Raw genomic sequence first — 16,033 nt, forward strand, 5'->3', positions numbered from 1 at the left:
AAAAAGTGAACCCCATACAAAAAAAAAAAAAAAAAAAAAAAGAAAAAAAGAAAAAAAGAAAAATTACTTTTTCCCCAAATAGAGATTGGACAGTTTTCACTCATTATGCAAAGTTTTTAAGCTATGCATAAATTGAATTTAATTTTGTTGCTTTAGATTTAATAATTATTTCCTTCAAAAATGATTATCAGTATTTATCCTCTCCCCAGCCCATGTTCCTTAGGCATGCTAGGCAAGAGCTCTACCACCAAGCTAACTCCAACTCCAATCAGTAGTACTCGCACCCCTTTTCCCCCTTTCTCCCCTTCTCTTCCTTTGTCTTCGTATCTCCCTCTCCCCTTTACCTCCTCCCCCTCTTTTTCTTTCTGTAGTGGGGATTGAACCAGGACCTCATTCATGCTGGGCAACTGCTGGGCTTTACCACTGAGCTGCATCCCCAACCCTTTTTACTTTGAGAATAGATCTCGCTAACTGCCCAGGTTGGCTTTGTTTGTTTTTGAGACAGGGTCTCACTATGAAGCTGAGACTGACCTGGAACTCACTCTATAGCCTAGGCTGGTCTCAAACTCACAGCAGTCCTCCTGCCTCAGCCTCCCAAGTGCTGGAATTACAGGCATGCACCACCATGCCCAGCCAGGTTGGCTATGAATTTGCAGTCTTCCTCCCTCAGCTTCCCCAGTAGCTGGGAGTAGCAGGGATTATAAGCATGCATCCCATGCTATCTACCATATGTTCATGAGTAATGTCCATAGAACTCTTGGTGATGAATATAGTCAAGAGTTACACTGCTGGAGAGATGTAGGGGTCAAGAAGGCATTATGAACATTTTATTTATATGAAGTTGCATAAGTGTGCCCAATTTAAATTCTTAATCTCAGAATTTATGAATAAATTGAGAATGCTTATGAATCTCCAGGGGGGAAAAATGCTAAACTTTAGGAGTCATGAGATACAGAATTAGATCATATTATCCTTGCCTGATATTATTATGCTTCATTTGCCATATGAATGAGTTTCAAGCAGAATATGGAATAGCTAATTTAAAATAGAACAATTGAATTTCTGCTAGAGTTGAAATGCTATAAATCAGTAACAAAACTTTTCACTTCTATGAAATTCTGTGTTTAATAGCAAGTGTGAGCACGTATCTGAATATAAGGGGCTTACTCTTTTTTGTGTGTGTGCTGCAGATTGAATTCAGGGCTTTGCACATTTTAATCTATATGCTTTACCAATTAGCTACACTCCTAGCGCTGAATGTAAGACTTTAAAAAATATCTTTGTATATTGCAGTGTGAGGATTTGACTCCAAGGCCTTTTGTTTGCTAGGCAGGTTACTTTACCATGCATGAGCTACATCCTTAGACCCAATGTAAGATTTTTATGTGGAGCAAATTTATCTTTGTATCCTTTATGTTTCCTTTCATTCATGAGTATCTTTAAACTGCTGCCTCGTGCCATATATCTTGGAATAAAAGCTTTAGAACACTTATGGAAAAGTGGTGGTTTAATGCAGCCTTAATTATTTCATGGTGTAAATTAAACTCTTAAATGAGAGTGGTTAGGTTTTTACAGATGGGCAGGCATGAGTCTAGCTGAGAACAGATTATTCTGCTGTGATAGAGACATCATTCAAACCTGCATGCCTCTTGTCAACTGCCTGTGGTGGCACAGTGAGATAAATTGATCTGTAATGTTTCTCGAGTATGTCCCTATTGTTAGCCATATTGTAACATACAGTACATATTGTGAGCAGACGGCTTGTGTGGGTTGGATTCCACCTCAGCCTAAACTGCTTGCTGGAAGTGAGCTTGAATTTTGAGTTTGTAGCTTCCTCACTTAATAGTTGTGTGACCTTGGGTTGACAAATTGTTAATCTCTGTGCCTGTTGCCATATTAGGAAAGTGAAGATTATAAAAGTACTTTGTAAATTAGTTCTTGTGTGAATTTAGTAGCTAATATATGTATAATGTATATAGAAGACTACCTGATACTTAATAAGTTCGCCACCACTGTCATCATCATTAACTAATTTAAGCTGAGATTAATTTCCTTCTCCTGAAACTAGAAAGATACTGATATACTTCAATTTTTTGTTTGTTTGTTTTTTGGTACTGGGCACTGAACTTGGGTCCTTGTGCTTGCAAGGTAGGCGCAGTACTACTGAGCTAAATCTCCAGCCTACAGACTTTTGATTTGTAAAATCTGCCTTCAAATTTAAGCTGATTCAACATTATATAATCTCTACAAGGAATGAAAAAAAAAACAGATTTTTCTACCCACCATGGTCTACTGGGGATCTCCCGCTGGAGCTGCATGCATCCCCAGGCCTAAGAAACTTATGGTTGAATGAAAGAAACTGAGAGGCAAAATAATGTGTACATTCTACGTTTTGTGTGAAAGTTTGCTCAGTATAGCATAAAATATCTGGAATACTGCACAAGAAGTAGTATGCACTATTTTTATTTGTTGCTGGAGGGAAGGGGAATTGGGTGGCTGGAAGCAAGGGTAGGAAATTTTTATTGTATAATTTTTTGATTGTTGAACCATATGAATGTATTCTCTACTAAAGACATAAAATTAAAAATAAAACAGCTATTTTGAAATGTAGACAAATTTTACTTACAAACATTTCTTTTTGTCCTCAAATTCACATTTAATAGGACTTTTAGAATTCCTATTTTAGTTGCTTTGCTTTTTTCTTTTGGTGATGCTGGGGCTTTCTCATGTTAGGCACTGAGCTATACCCCGAGGTCCTGTTGTTTTTTTTAAGTCTACTTTCCAACATTAAATTAAGGATGCTGTTTTGTCCTCCTTCAGGGATTTGAGTCATAATCGATTATCTAACTGGAACATCAGCTTGGAATCACAAACATTACAGGAAGTGTAAGTTATTTTTATTTATTTGATATTAAATTCTTTGAAGTGATTTGGGTATATTCAGTCCAGGGACACTTAAAAAAATTGAAGGGAAAATTTTTATAAAAGAAATTGTTTAAGAATCTAAACTATTGTCTTTGGTTTTATTATCACAAACTATTTGGGCATAATTATTCAAGCTAACTTGAGAAAATTGTTCTATTTCCCAGGGGCCAAAAGCAAGATTTCTTTCTTCTACAGAGTAAATAGTTTTGTATTTTTTTTTGGCCAAGTTTTGGCCATGGAACTATCTTGTATAAACTGATTCAGTGTTTTAATGTGTAGTCTAAGATGGAAGCATCCATGTCTACAGTAGGTTAATATGAAAGAGTATTTTGGATATTATTTGAGAATATGATTGTTGATATAATTCAATTTTCTTCTTAACTGACGTTTTTCTCTTTAATGAAATATATATATAAAATTGTGAGAGAATTTTCAGAAAGTATATATGTATGTAGTACTGGAGATTGAACCAAGGGCCTTTTTACTGAACTAAATCCTAGTCCTTTTATATTTTTTAGTTTGAAACAGGATCCCTAACTTGCCGTCTCTTTCCTCAGTCTTCCTATGGGAGCACTTAATATCAAATTATTGCATTGTGATGTTTCCAGGGGCACAATTATTTGAAGTATGTAGTCCTGTTTGCCTCTTTACTAAATACTCTCAGAACCTTCAGGCCTCTTTTTTCTTTAGTTCTTTGTTGACAGAATGATTTGTTCATGTTTTTGTCCCTGCATTTTTTTCTCCAAATATATGTTCCTAATTTGTTATGGAACTGAATAAACAGGTGACAAGTCTGTTGAGTGAATGAGTAGGTACTGAGGAAAGGCCTTAAGGTGCTTACTGGGAAACACATGAGCTTTATTGCATGGACTTTGTAACTGGTTTCTTGGAGACAGTATGATTTGGTTTCTTTTCTATAGTCTAGATTGTTGAGGTTCTTCAGTGATTAAAAAATGGTTATTGAGGCCGTGGATTTAGCTCAGTGATTCTGGCGCCTGCCTAGCAAGGGCAAGGACCTGAGTTTGATCTCTGGTACCCCCCCCCAAAAAAGTTAATGAAATGTAATTGTATAGATTTGTTCCTTAATCATTGTGATAGTCTGTTGAAAGGTCTGCTTGGGAATAGATGTAACATGTCATGTTGTGTGTAAAAGTGATCATAAGTTTGATCTCTGAATGGACAGATTTTTTGTTTGTAGTCCTAAACAACATTCCTTAAGTTTACGCCTACGTGTGCTCGGTTGGGCACAGGAGGGAAGATTGAGATCTGGATGAACTCAGTTCCCGTAGGGACTCAAATTAACTGTCTTCAACTTTCCTGTGACTACAACTATTTAATGTGCAAAATATTTCCTATCCTTTCTTATATTGATATCAATAGTAAATGAGCACTATGAAAAATTTTATTAAAATTTCTACTTTCTCATTTTTATCTTAGTCTCTCTCTTTTTTTGGGGGGGACAGGGTCTCATTATGTAGTTGAGACTGACCTGGAACTCACTGTATAGCCCAGGCTATACTCACAGTGATCCTCCTGCCTCAGCCTCCCGAGTGCTGGGATTACAGGCATACACCACCATGCCCGGCTAATCTTAGTTTCTTTTTGAATAATAAGCTTTCTCAAATTTAGCACCTATCCTAAAGAATATGGCTTAGTCAGAAAACCGAATTTAAGAGGTAGCATTTCCCTCAGTAAAGTTTTAAATCTGTTTTTCCTCTGGCCTAGGAAAATGAATTACAATGAGTTATCAGAAATCCCGTATTTTGGAGAGCCAACATCTAATATCACTGTACTTTCATTGTAAGTAATTGAGATTTCAAATCTTTCACTTAAATTAAGATTAGTGCATAGGTTTTCTTTTTCTTTCTTTTTTAAGTATTCATGTTATTGATCCTGATTAGTTAGCATCCTTGTAGTCAGGAGTAGATCACTGGCTATTGCTTTAATATAATCTTTGTTTTGTAGAGTCCATAATTTAATCCCAGAAATAAATGCAGAGGCATTCCAGTTTTATCCTGCTCTTGAGAATTTAGACCTCAGCTCCAATGTAATCTCAGAAATTAAGACGTCTTCATTTCCTCGAATGCAGCTTAAATACCTGTAAGTCAAGTTTAAATTAGATTTATTTTTAAGTTTATTTTTATTATTCATTGTTGCCCCTCTGACCCCAAATTTATTGTGATTTTGGTGTGCATGTGTGAATCAAACCTGGAGATGAGTTTTTAGGGTTGTTATCACCTACCTTCCTCTTAAAAGAAAGAGTATACTATAGGCATTAGGGTAATTTTTGGGATTTCATTCTAGATTTTTCTTTTTAAAATATTTTCCCTTTAAAGTATACTCCAGCCTTATTACAGCTAATTTTGCAGATGAAGAAACAAAGCAGTTAAGTTATTTGTGAAATTGTACGTAGCTGTGTATAGAGCTGGGGCTAGAAGGGTAGAATTTTACTAAATTTTTCTTTTTGCTGTTGTCTTGCTCATCTTAGGAATTTGAGTAATAATAGGATAACTACTTTGGAAGCTGGTTGCTTTGATAATTTATCAAGTTCCTTATTAGTGGTAAAGCTAAACCGGAACCGAATTAGCATGATTCCACCTAAGATCTTCAAGCTGCCTCACCTCCAGTTCTTGTGAGTAACTAAATAGGTGGATTATAAGAAGATAGTTTCTCCTTACAGTGTTTTCTTTTTCTTTTTTAATTGTTGTTAGAGCATTTCAGCAAACCAGTTGTTTGATTGTAAAACTTTTTGTTTAAGGGAGCTTAAAAGAAACAGAATTAAAATTGTGGAAGGCCTTACATTCCAAGGGCTTGACTCCTTAAGATCTTTGAAAATGCAACGGAATGGAATTAGCAAACTTAAAGATGGAGCATTTTTTGGCTTAAATAACATGGAAGAACTGTAAGTACTAGTAACTTGTTTTAGTCACTGTTTTCCTTGCTGGGACAAAAGGTTCAGGCTTTTTAGAGGATTCAGTTCCATAGGCAGATGGCTCCAAGACAGGAAGGGTCTGGTGAAGGAGAGCTGCTTACAGGACAGCTAGGAAGCAGAGAGAGTGCGGAGAGGAGCACAGAGGGGATACACTGTTCTAAGTGACCAACCCCTGCTGACCTCACCCACCTCCTCACTGCATATTTTGCTTTGAATTCATCAGTGGATTAATCCTGATGCATACAGCCTCCCATAATCCAATTACCTTCCAAACATGGGCTTTTGAGGGGGACATTCTGTTCCGTAACAGAACTAGCAAAGGAATCTATCTGGAACTTTTCAATGCCATTTGGATAGGATAGCTGCTTAATTATACAGAAGTACATTAGTTCCTTCTTCATTCATAAAGCTTTTTTTGAGGGTATGGTTGGGGATTGAACTCGAGGCCTTGTACTTGCTAACCACCCATTCTGCCACTGAGTTGTGCTCACAACTTTCACACATATCTTTTAATTTCCTTTGGTTACCTGGTATTTGTGTCATCATTCTTACAAACTTCACTTGTGAAAATTACCAGAATTTATCCAGAAGAAGAGTATATACCACTTGGCGTGTTGATTTGGTAGGGCTAATAATTTAGATAGTTTTAACAATCTTCTAATGCTAAATGTTAAGACATAAGAGTTTATCAAATAAAATGGATCGTTTGTGTCGCTGAGAAGGATAATAATGAAGATTTAAAAGTGCTTGCTATTGAAATGCTGCATTTTGAAATATTTTTTCGTCTTGTTCTGCAATTCTACAGAGAACTGGAACACAATAACCTTACGCGAGTGAACAAGGGTTGGTTATATGGCTTGCGAATGCTGCAGCAGCTGTATGTGAGCCAGAATGCTATTGAAAAAATCAGCCCTGATGCATGGGAGTTCTGCCAAAGACTATCTGAACTGTAAGTGTTGGGTGGTGTTTCACTGGAGGCTGTGAGGCTAGAGTCGGTTGGGATAAATCATTCCCATGGCTGGTAATGAGATCTGTTGTCCCTCTTTTCTGAAAGTTTGTTGGAAGCTTTAAATTAGTTGTATAAATATAAGGAAAATTTAAGTTGATTCAAAATCCAGTGAATTTCTTATCTTTCATATTTCCTGTTTTTAGTGATTTGTCCTATAACCAGCTGACCCGCCTGGATGAATCTGCTTTTGTGGGTCTCAGTTTATTGGAGAGATTGAATTTAGGGGACAACAGAGTCACTCACATTGCCGATGGTGTATTTAGGTTTCTTTCCAATCTTCAGACACTGTAAGTACATCTGTTTTCTTTCTTAAAAAAACAAACAAAAAAAGGAAATTAAAACAAGTAATCAGTTTGCTTTTTTTTTTATTGCTCTACTGGGGATTGAGCCCAGGGCCTTGCATATGCTTGGCAAGTGCTCTACAACTGAGCTAAACCCCAGCCCCAGTGTGCAAATTTATTTATTTTTGTGGTGCTGAGGATCGATCCCAGTGTCTCTCATATGCTAGGCAAGTGTTCTGCCTCTGAACTGCATCCCTAGCACCTTGAAAGTTCATTATGGTAAATCTTTGTGGTTCTTCTTCCTTTTGCCTCAGGGCAAGTCATTCTTACTTGTTTATATTCCATAAATAAATACTATGCCTATAGTAGACATCAGTGTTTTTTGTTTGTTGTTTGTTTTTTATTTTTATTTTTTGAGATAAGCGCTTGCTGTTATTCAAAGGCTGGTCTTGAACTCAGCCTCTCAAGTGCTGAGATTACTCAGTTTGTGTTTTAATTAGGAGTTAATCACAAACAGTAAGGCTTTTCTTATTTTGCCAGTTGTTGCTGTGTAAAATACAACTGCTAGTGTCAAGAATGCAGTAATTTTCTTGTTCTCTGACCAGAAGTATTCTCATTCAAAGGAAGTGGTGGCGCAAACCTGTAATCCCAGCACTCGGGAGGCTGAGGCAGGAAGATCGCTATGGGTTCGAGAGCAGCCTGGGCTACATAGTGAGTTCCAGGTTGGCCTCAACTACATAATGAGACTCTGTCTCAAAAAAAAAAAAAAGATCCAAAGGAAGTAGTATATGTGATGGGAGTAGCTCTGTTCCCTATTACTAGTTTGCTACATTACCTGACTTTGTACACAAGAAACTAATACTTATTATCTGATATGTGTCAGGTGCTTTCAAATAGTAGGATGGTACTAGTTTTTTCCCTACTAGGCTGAGGTTTGAGAGATTAAAATAATTACTTAAAGGCACATAGCTCATAAATGGTTGGATCAGGATTGGAATCCAGGTCTGTTTGATGCAAAAGCTAAGGTGTACTTTATACATTCAGATAAACAGGATTACTTAGCTTTCTCTGATCAACATTTTGTTTCTTCACTCGTGATTAGATGATTGTTAAAGGCAATTTTAACTTTAAAATCCTGTGGTTTTATGAGTTGAATGTTTTGCCCAGTCATGGAATATAATCTTACTGAATGATATAGAGGTTTTAAAATGAAATACTAGCAGTCCCAAATATGGAGCAGAATAAGAGGGGAAAGAAAGGATTAATTAGAATTTGTAAATTTGTATTTTATTTATTTATATTTGTAATGCTGAGGATTGAATGCAGGACCTTCTCACTGAGCTACATTCTCAGCCGTTTTAAAATTTTTTATTTTGTTAAGTCACTCAGGTTAGGCTCAAACTTATGATTCTCCTTCCTTATCCTCCCAGAGTGCTAGAATTACAGGAGTGTGCCACCATGCACACACCTGTGGATTTTTTTCTTTTTTTGGTACTGGGGATTGAACTCTGGTCCTTGCGAGGCAGGTGGTGGAACCATTGAGCTAAGTCCCCGGCTAGTCTTAATGGTTCGTAAGTAAGGAACTTCGTAGTCATCAGGTTCCTAATTAGTAAATGGTTTCAGAAAAGAGGTAGTAGGCTCCAGGCTTTGGTACCTAGATATCAATGAAAAGGAAACACAGTAATTTTGTGAAGGTGTATCTATACACACATAAGGGTATGTTTTATTTTTCCTTCTTAAGTTTTTTTAGATTTGGCCTTGAAAAATTAAAAAGCAATCCTCTTCTCTCATTTTTTTGGTACTGCGGTTTGAACTTAGGACCTTGTCCTTGCAAGGCAGGCTGCGGAATCACTGAGCTAAATCCCCGGCCCTTTCCTCTTCTTTCTTCTTTGTACATCATGAAACTAGATCAGTGCAAAGTCAGAAACATCAGAATTAGCTGCAGCCTTTTGACAATTGAAGGGATGGCAAACAAGTTTTTTGAGTATACCCTACACTGATTATTACTTTTAGAATTTAAGTTTAGAAAAGTAATTGAGGAAGTAGATAGTTATCTTATGTCACAGAAGTAAGGCAGAATTAGGATCAGATCTGAAAAACTCTGGCTTTAGCCCAGTGCTCTCTCAAGAGTAGATACATCTTACTTCAGTGAGTGATTTCTGTTTATGTTCTGCAGTAGAGGAGGGGAGTTCTGACGTGACAAGCCACTGATGGTTACTCCTTAGTAAATAAACTGTGTTGGCTTTTCACTTCAAGGAAAGATGGCTCAGCAAGAAGAGGGATTTCCTGCCTCCTTGCTGTTACTGACACAACTTTATATATGTCTTGCAAAGAAGAAAGCTTTGTGTTTTATTTTTAGATGACTTAAGGAAGCAAAAGTGATTAAATATTTTTAACTTGTATTTCTTCCGTCAACACATGATGTGGTACAGTTGCATTTCCTCTGAGAATGGAGCAATGGATTTTAAATGATCTATACTTTTCCTTTTAAAGAAAATACAGTGACTACTCTAACACATGGGTATAGCATTCTTGATTCCCAGGGGGCATGTTTAATTGCTTTTGAACTGTGAAGCTCTGTATTGATATTACTCTTTGTCAGCCATTTTAATGGCCCAGGGGGAAGCTTAGGTAGCCTGAAATCCCATTAGTTTGAAATCAGATTGTAATCCTTATCTCCTGTATCTTGAAACCCTCCCTCTTTCTGAAGGAACTTGTCTATAATTTTTAATATGCTAATACAGTTAAATGCTGTTAACGAGGAAGATTAATATTCCTAGCACATTGCTTAATTTATTTTTTAAGGCCAGATTAATTCTTAGCTTATGAGAAGCAGCTTTTCCATGTTTATCACAGAGTTTAGAAGATTCGTAGATTCATAGATTTTTTTTTTTAAAGTAGAATTGGGGGCCAGGTATTTAGTTCAGTGATGCTGCCACCTGCCTTGCAAGCATGGGGTCCTGAGTTTGATCCCTGGTACCAATAAAAGGTAGAATTGGGTCTTCATCATAAATAACTTAAAATAAAGATAAGAATTAGATGTGTACCTGCATTGCCATACCAGGATGCTGCCTGACAGTGTGATGGTTGTGTTGACTAACACAACCTCTTTCTTTGACTTTTTTTTTTAAGAGACTTAAGAAACAATGAAATTTCATGGGCCATAGAAGATGCTAGTGAAGCCTTTACTGGACTCACAAGTCTCACTAAATTGTATGTATTTGCGTATGTCTACAAAGGTACATTTTCAAGAACCAGTTGTAAATGTAATAAGATTATGTTTATTTGATACCGCCAGAAACTTTGAGCCTTCTGATCCATCTGCTAAAGGAAGGAGCTTTGTTGTTTATCAAGTGATTTGTTTTTAGTGGGGTACTTTAAATTGATAAAGCACTCCTATGGGCCCTAAAAGAAGTTATGGAATCTTTTATTAAGAGAAAAAAGGGGACTTTAACTCAGTTTCACATAGAAAAACTACCGGTTTATTAGTGGTCAGGATGGTTGTTCAGAGGTACTTCATTGAGCTCCAGCATCATAATAGGAGCCTTCATGCTGTGCTTTAAGTTCTTAAGTTTATAGCTTTCTCTTAAAAATGAATGTTTTCATCAGACTGTACACTTTAAATATGTGTAGTTTAAAAAAATCAATTATATCTCAGTAAAGATGATACAAGTACACAAAAGGAAATATTATGCTTATTTTCTCCTTTTATAGGTAAAAGTTTAGTGAATTTATTTTTATTTCAGAGTCTTACAAGGAAACCAGATTAAGTCAATTACAAAGAAAGCATTCGTTGGTCTTGAATCCCTTGAGCATCTGTAAGTATTTCACATACACTTCTCACTGTATAACTAATCTTTGCTATTAGCAGAGCTTGTTACAAGCATATAAAAAACATTTATATGACTTAATTGGAGAAATGGTGACTGATGATGTTTCATTTCTCTTCATTTCAGAGATTTGAATAACAATGCTATAATATCTATCCAAGAAAATGCTTTTTCTCAGACTCACTTGAAAGAACTGTAAGTAACTTATGTTTTTCTTTCTTTTTTAAAAAAAAATCATTAGATCACTGTGTGTGCTTTTGTGCTTACAGTGTGTTGGTGACTGAAATGTTTTCAGATGAAAAAAATAAAATGATTTCCGTTATATTAATGGCTGAGTGAAATTTAAAAATAACTCAACATTGAGAATATGGTTCCAGTGCACATAATCAGGAAACCTTAGCACTGCTGCCTGTGCTTTACATGATGTCCTGCTGTTTTTCTCCTCCTCACCCGTCTGTTGCTTTTTGAACCATCACACTCGTGTCAAACCTGTGACACTTGGGCCACATCTGGCTGTTTGTTATCATTGAAAGAAAGCTTTAAGAGGTTTGCTATCAGTGGATTATCAGAAATGTGTCCCTAGGCCTTACCCCTTGGATGGGTTAAACTTTAGGTATATGGGCTGGGGGTTTAGCTCAGTGGTGCTGCTCCCTGCCTCAAAAGCACAGCGTCCCAAATTTGATCCCCGGTACCCCCCCAAAATCTTTAGGTGTAATCTGTGATTTTGTTCTTTAGTTTATGAGTTGATATAGAACTTTCAATGTCAATATCAGAATGTCTCTAATCTGTTCAAACTAATAAAGTATTCAAAAACAATGGTTGTAATAGAAAAAAATTTTGTGTGTATGTGGTAATGGGCATTGAACCAAGAGCCTTTCCACTTAGCTATATCCCTAGCCTGTTTGTTCGTTTGTTTGTTTTTTTAAACTTCTAAAACCCTCGTGTTAAGTCACTTAAGTTATTCAGGCCTGCCTCAAACTTGGAGATCCTCTTATTTTGTCTCCTAGAGTGCTAAGTTGCATGTGCCATTATGCCTGACAAAATATATAATTTTCTACCTTTTAAAAATTTATGATTTTTAGCATTGCTGTGACAGTTTTGCCATAGTTTATAAAACCATTGATCTGCATTAGGTTGGAAATTTTAAAGACTGCTTTTACCACAGATAATCTGAAGTTGCCTGGAAAAGTGTTAGACTTTTAAACTGCCTAGGTTCAAATCCTTGTTCTCTTGCTTAGAACTTGTGACAGTGGGCAAATTGTTTAGCCTGGACTCAGTGTTTCTTCTCAAAATGAGAATAGCACCTCCCTCAGGGTTAAATGAAGGTTAAAAATAAGATAATTTGTTTATTGGAATATCTGTTGTCTGATGTTTGAGGTACTGTTCTGGATGCTAACATGCAAGAATAAACAAGACAAAGTCTCAGTTCTTGTAGCATATTACAATAAATTCTAAGGAAGATGGATAATAATCAGTAGATATAGAATATCTCTTAAGGTAGTAAGTTTGCTAAAGAAAAGTAAAACCAGGTCAGAAGCATAGAGAGTGACAGGGATTGCTGTTTTAGATAAAGTGGGGAGAAGAGACAGCCTTTGAACCAGGACCTTTATGAAATGAAGTGGCAAACCATGTGACTGCTGGGTGATGGCTGGGACAGGGAAGTGAAATGCAGTCTGATGTGAGCAAGAGCCAGATCATGTGGAGCCAAATAGGCTGAGGTTTTTTTTTGTCTTTCCTTTTGTTTTCCTAAAAGTTTCCTTGGAAACTTGGAGTGTTTGAGAAAATGCTGAGCACAGGGCTTGGCACATAGTAAAAGTTGAATAACTAATACAACAAAATTTAAAATGTTAGGAAAGTCATCAGTTATTTTCAGCTAGTTTATTTATTTATTTATTTTGTGGTACTGTACTAGGGATTATATTCAGGGCCCCGTGAATGCTAGATAAGCACTTGCACTGAGCTACATTCTCAGCCTTCTGCCAGATTTTTTTTTTTTTTTTTTTGGTACCCAGGATCAAACTTAGGCCCTTGTGCTTACGAGGTAGGCAGTGGAGCCACTGAGCCAAACCCCCAGCCCTCTGCCAGATATTTAAAATGCTTTTTTTGTGGAATGAGGAGGTCTTAAGATATTTTGAGATATTTAACCTAGCCTTAGTTAATGTGTAGGATAGGATTTACTATAAATTGATTTTGTTTTTTTTTTTTTTTTTTTTTTTTTGCTAGTGATAATCTGAGGGGCATCAAGAAAATTTCTTTAGCTGTTGTTACAAGAACTTAGTGGAACATTAATTTAGATAGTATTTGAAAGCAAGTAGGCTGTAAGCTTTAGTGGTTTATTTAGTTCCTTGCTTGACCAAATCTTAGGCTCAAGACATCATAGTCCTCTGTTACTTTTCTGTAAAATAGTTTTTCCAGCTGCTGAAGTAGTTTAGTAAGTACTTTCTCACTTGAGTGAGCATCTGGGCACTTTCAATATATGGTCATGTTTCTCTGTTCAGGGTCCTAGGTCCATGCCATTCTCCAGGTGACATCTGAGCATTGTGGCCTGACTTCAACAAGAATCCTCTTAGGTCAATTTAGCCAGATTCTCCTTTTCTTCTTATGTTACTTCTTAGTAGTGTTCCATCCGCTGTTCCCCACCTACTCCATGGCTATAAATTTCTACTTGTCCATTCTGTCTTTGGATTTGAGCCCAATTTCTCTCCCCCATTGCTAAATTCCATTGCAGTGGTCTCTGTACTGTATGAAATGGCCTTGAATCAAGTCTGCCTTACCATACTTTAACAAACATCTTTGAATAATTTTTAACAGTTAGGTTGCTGTGGCTTGGATAGAATCAGATTCATCATTGGATCCCCAGACCTCTCCTACAGGACCCGAAGTATACACCTTTGAAGCCTTTGTCTTCACTCCTGACTGATTGATTGTTCGGGGATCCAATGGTGAGTCAGACTGGTGAACCATTTCTCAGGACAGTGTCTGTTGAAGCTGGTAAGGAGAGATTTTGACTCCTAAGCTTCTGACTATACTTTCTGAAGCTATGATAGAGTACTAGGCTTCTTTTGAGAGGTACCTCCTAGCTGGAAGGATTCTCCCTGGCCTGCTTTCCTGAGTGGAGATTATTCTCTGACTCCCTGGACTGGACATACCTCCTGGTACCCTTTGAGGCTTTTCTATTCCATTGGAACTTCTGTCACCTGATTCTTCTCTTGATCTCCCGCTATGTACTCTGCTAACTTTTGTCTGCTTCCTTTGTGCTGGAACTTCACTGACCTCTGGAAAATTTAAGATCTCCTCTAAGGTCTCTTCCCCTCTCCTCTTCCTATTGTTGTTGCCACTTCTTCATACTTTTCTTTTCTCTAGTATTGGGAATTGATCCCAGGGCCTCATTCATACTAGGCAGGTGCTCTGTCTCTGACCTACATCTCCAGTTTTTTTATTTTGTCTTGATACAGCTCTCACTAAATTGCCCAGGCTGGTGTTGAACTTGTGATCCTCCTGAAGATCTCCCAAGTAGCTGGGCTTAAGGGTGTGGACCACAGCATCTGAGTTTTTGTTTTCTTTACTACTTTTATCTTCTCTTTTGTTCCTGTGAATCCTTTGGTATGTCCCCCTGCAAATCCCTGTCTCCTGCATCTTCCATCCACCTCCCACAGATGTTTCCTTCCCATTCTAGTCTATTCATTTGAATTTTAGGCCTCCTGTCCTCCATTGGACCTCTCAAGGGACTGAGACCTCCCGAAATTAGCCACTGCAAGGTGAAAAGGAAAAAGACTGAATAGAAATAGACTAAATATTTTATCTACATTGAAAAGGAAAAAGACTGAATAGAGGTAGACTAAATACTTTATTTACACTGACATTAGAAATACACAAGTAGCCCTCGGTTGTCTCTTTAACTTGTATAAGATTACATATCGGGGCAAAAGAAAATCTTCAATATCTCTTAAATATAGTTGCTCCCCTTTAACTATGGAGAATATACTCCAAAACCCCAGCAAATGGGACACAGTATTGAAATCTATATGTCTTATATCTTTTCCTGTAGCCTCTCTGCACCATTGACCCATAATAACAGGATTAATCTGTCTTATGTTTTATGTCCTGGAGCCTCCTTTACATCACTGTTCTTGTATTTTGGGCCATTATTAAGTTATAAGGATAGCATAACAGTTAATAACCCAGATGGTCACTAAATGTCTAGTAGGCGGATAGCATATATAGTGTGGCTACACTAGGCAAAAGGATGATTCATTTTCTGAGCAGGGTGGCAAGAGATTTTGTCATGCTGCTCAGAATTGCACACAGTTCAGAATTTATGACTTGTTTTATTTCTGGAATTTTCCGTATATTTTTGGTTCCAGTGATTCTGGGTAATTGAAAGTATGGAAGCAAAACCACATACCATTGCATGGTAAACTGCTAATTTTTTTCCATTTTTTTGTCAGAATCAATTTGTGTAAAAATGAAAAATAGAGGATGCTATATGTGGTGGTGTTACTTGTAATCCTAGCACTCAGAAAAAAGGTTGAAATGAAACAATGATCAAACCAGGAGGATACTAACCAAAATATTTCTGTATAGCAAAAATATTGTTAAGCCAAATATTTTATGGCAAAATAATTTCTGAGAGGTGTACTATATAATGAGGAAATACTGATTTTACTAGAACACTACGATAATTCTAAGTTTGTATGAACTTTATAATCCAACTTCAGACTATAAAGAAAAAAGCTGACTGAACTATAAGAAAAATTTGACAGATCCATTGTAGTAGAAAATTTTAACATAGCCCTCCCAGTAATTCTTAGTCAACATACTAAGGTAAGGGTATAGCAGATGGAACGTTCTTAACACATTTAATTTTTGTGAATGTATATAGAGCCCTGTTCCCAGCTGTTGGGAGACCAATAGTTTTTTTTTTTTCAATTACATATTGGATATGTGGGAAAATAGATCACACTTTAGGCCGAGAAAATAGATCACACTTTAGGCCAAGGGTTTGCAAACATCAAGGAGTAGATGGTAAATACTGTATTTTGACTTTGTGGGTCAT

General features: G+C 36.8%; 1 protein-coding gene across 7 annotated transcripts in view; it reads left to right on the plus strand.

The window, feature by feature from the left end:
• The window catches only part of Lrig2 (leucine rich repeats and immunoglobulin like domains 2), a 90,998-nt gene that overhangs the window by 51,103 nt on the left and 23,862 nt on the right, over positions 1-16,033 (plus strand). For all 7 annotated transcript variants that reach the window (XM_019208518.2, XM_010631274.2, XM_010631271.2 and 4 more), the window contains 10 exons: positions 2,821-2,886; positions 4,651-4,725; positions 4,891-5,025; positions 5,414-5,557; positions 5,684-5,827; positions 6,663-6,806; positions 7,010-7,153; positions 10,280-10,360; positions 10,894-10,965; positions 11,104-11,172. In XM_019208518.2, the coding sequence (XP_019064063.1) occupies positions 4,655-4,725; positions 4,891-5,025; positions 5,414-5,557; positions 5,684-5,827; positions 6,663-6,806; positions 7,010-7,153; positions 10,280-10,360; positions 10,894-10,965; positions 11,104-11,172 (1,004 nt within the window). In that variant the 5' untranslated portion in view covers positions 2,821-2,886; positions 4,651-4,654. The remainder of the gene's footprint in view (positions 1-2,820; positions 2,887-4,650; positions 4,726-4,890; positions 5,026-5,413; positions 5,558-5,683; positions 5,828-6,662; positions 6,807-7,009; positions 7,154-10,279; positions 10,361-10,893; positions 10,966-11,103; positions 11,173-16,033) is intronic.

Source organism: Fukomys damarensis, unplaced genomic scaffold (assembly GCF_012274545.1).
Source record: "Fukomys damarensis isolate Sample0158 unplaced genomic scaffold, DMR_v1.0_HiC HiC_scaffold_33, whole genome shotgun sequence".
In the NCBI taxonomy this organism is placed as follows: Eukaryota; Metazoa; Chordata; class Mammalia; order Rodentia; family Bathyergidae; genus Fukomys; species Fukomys damarensis.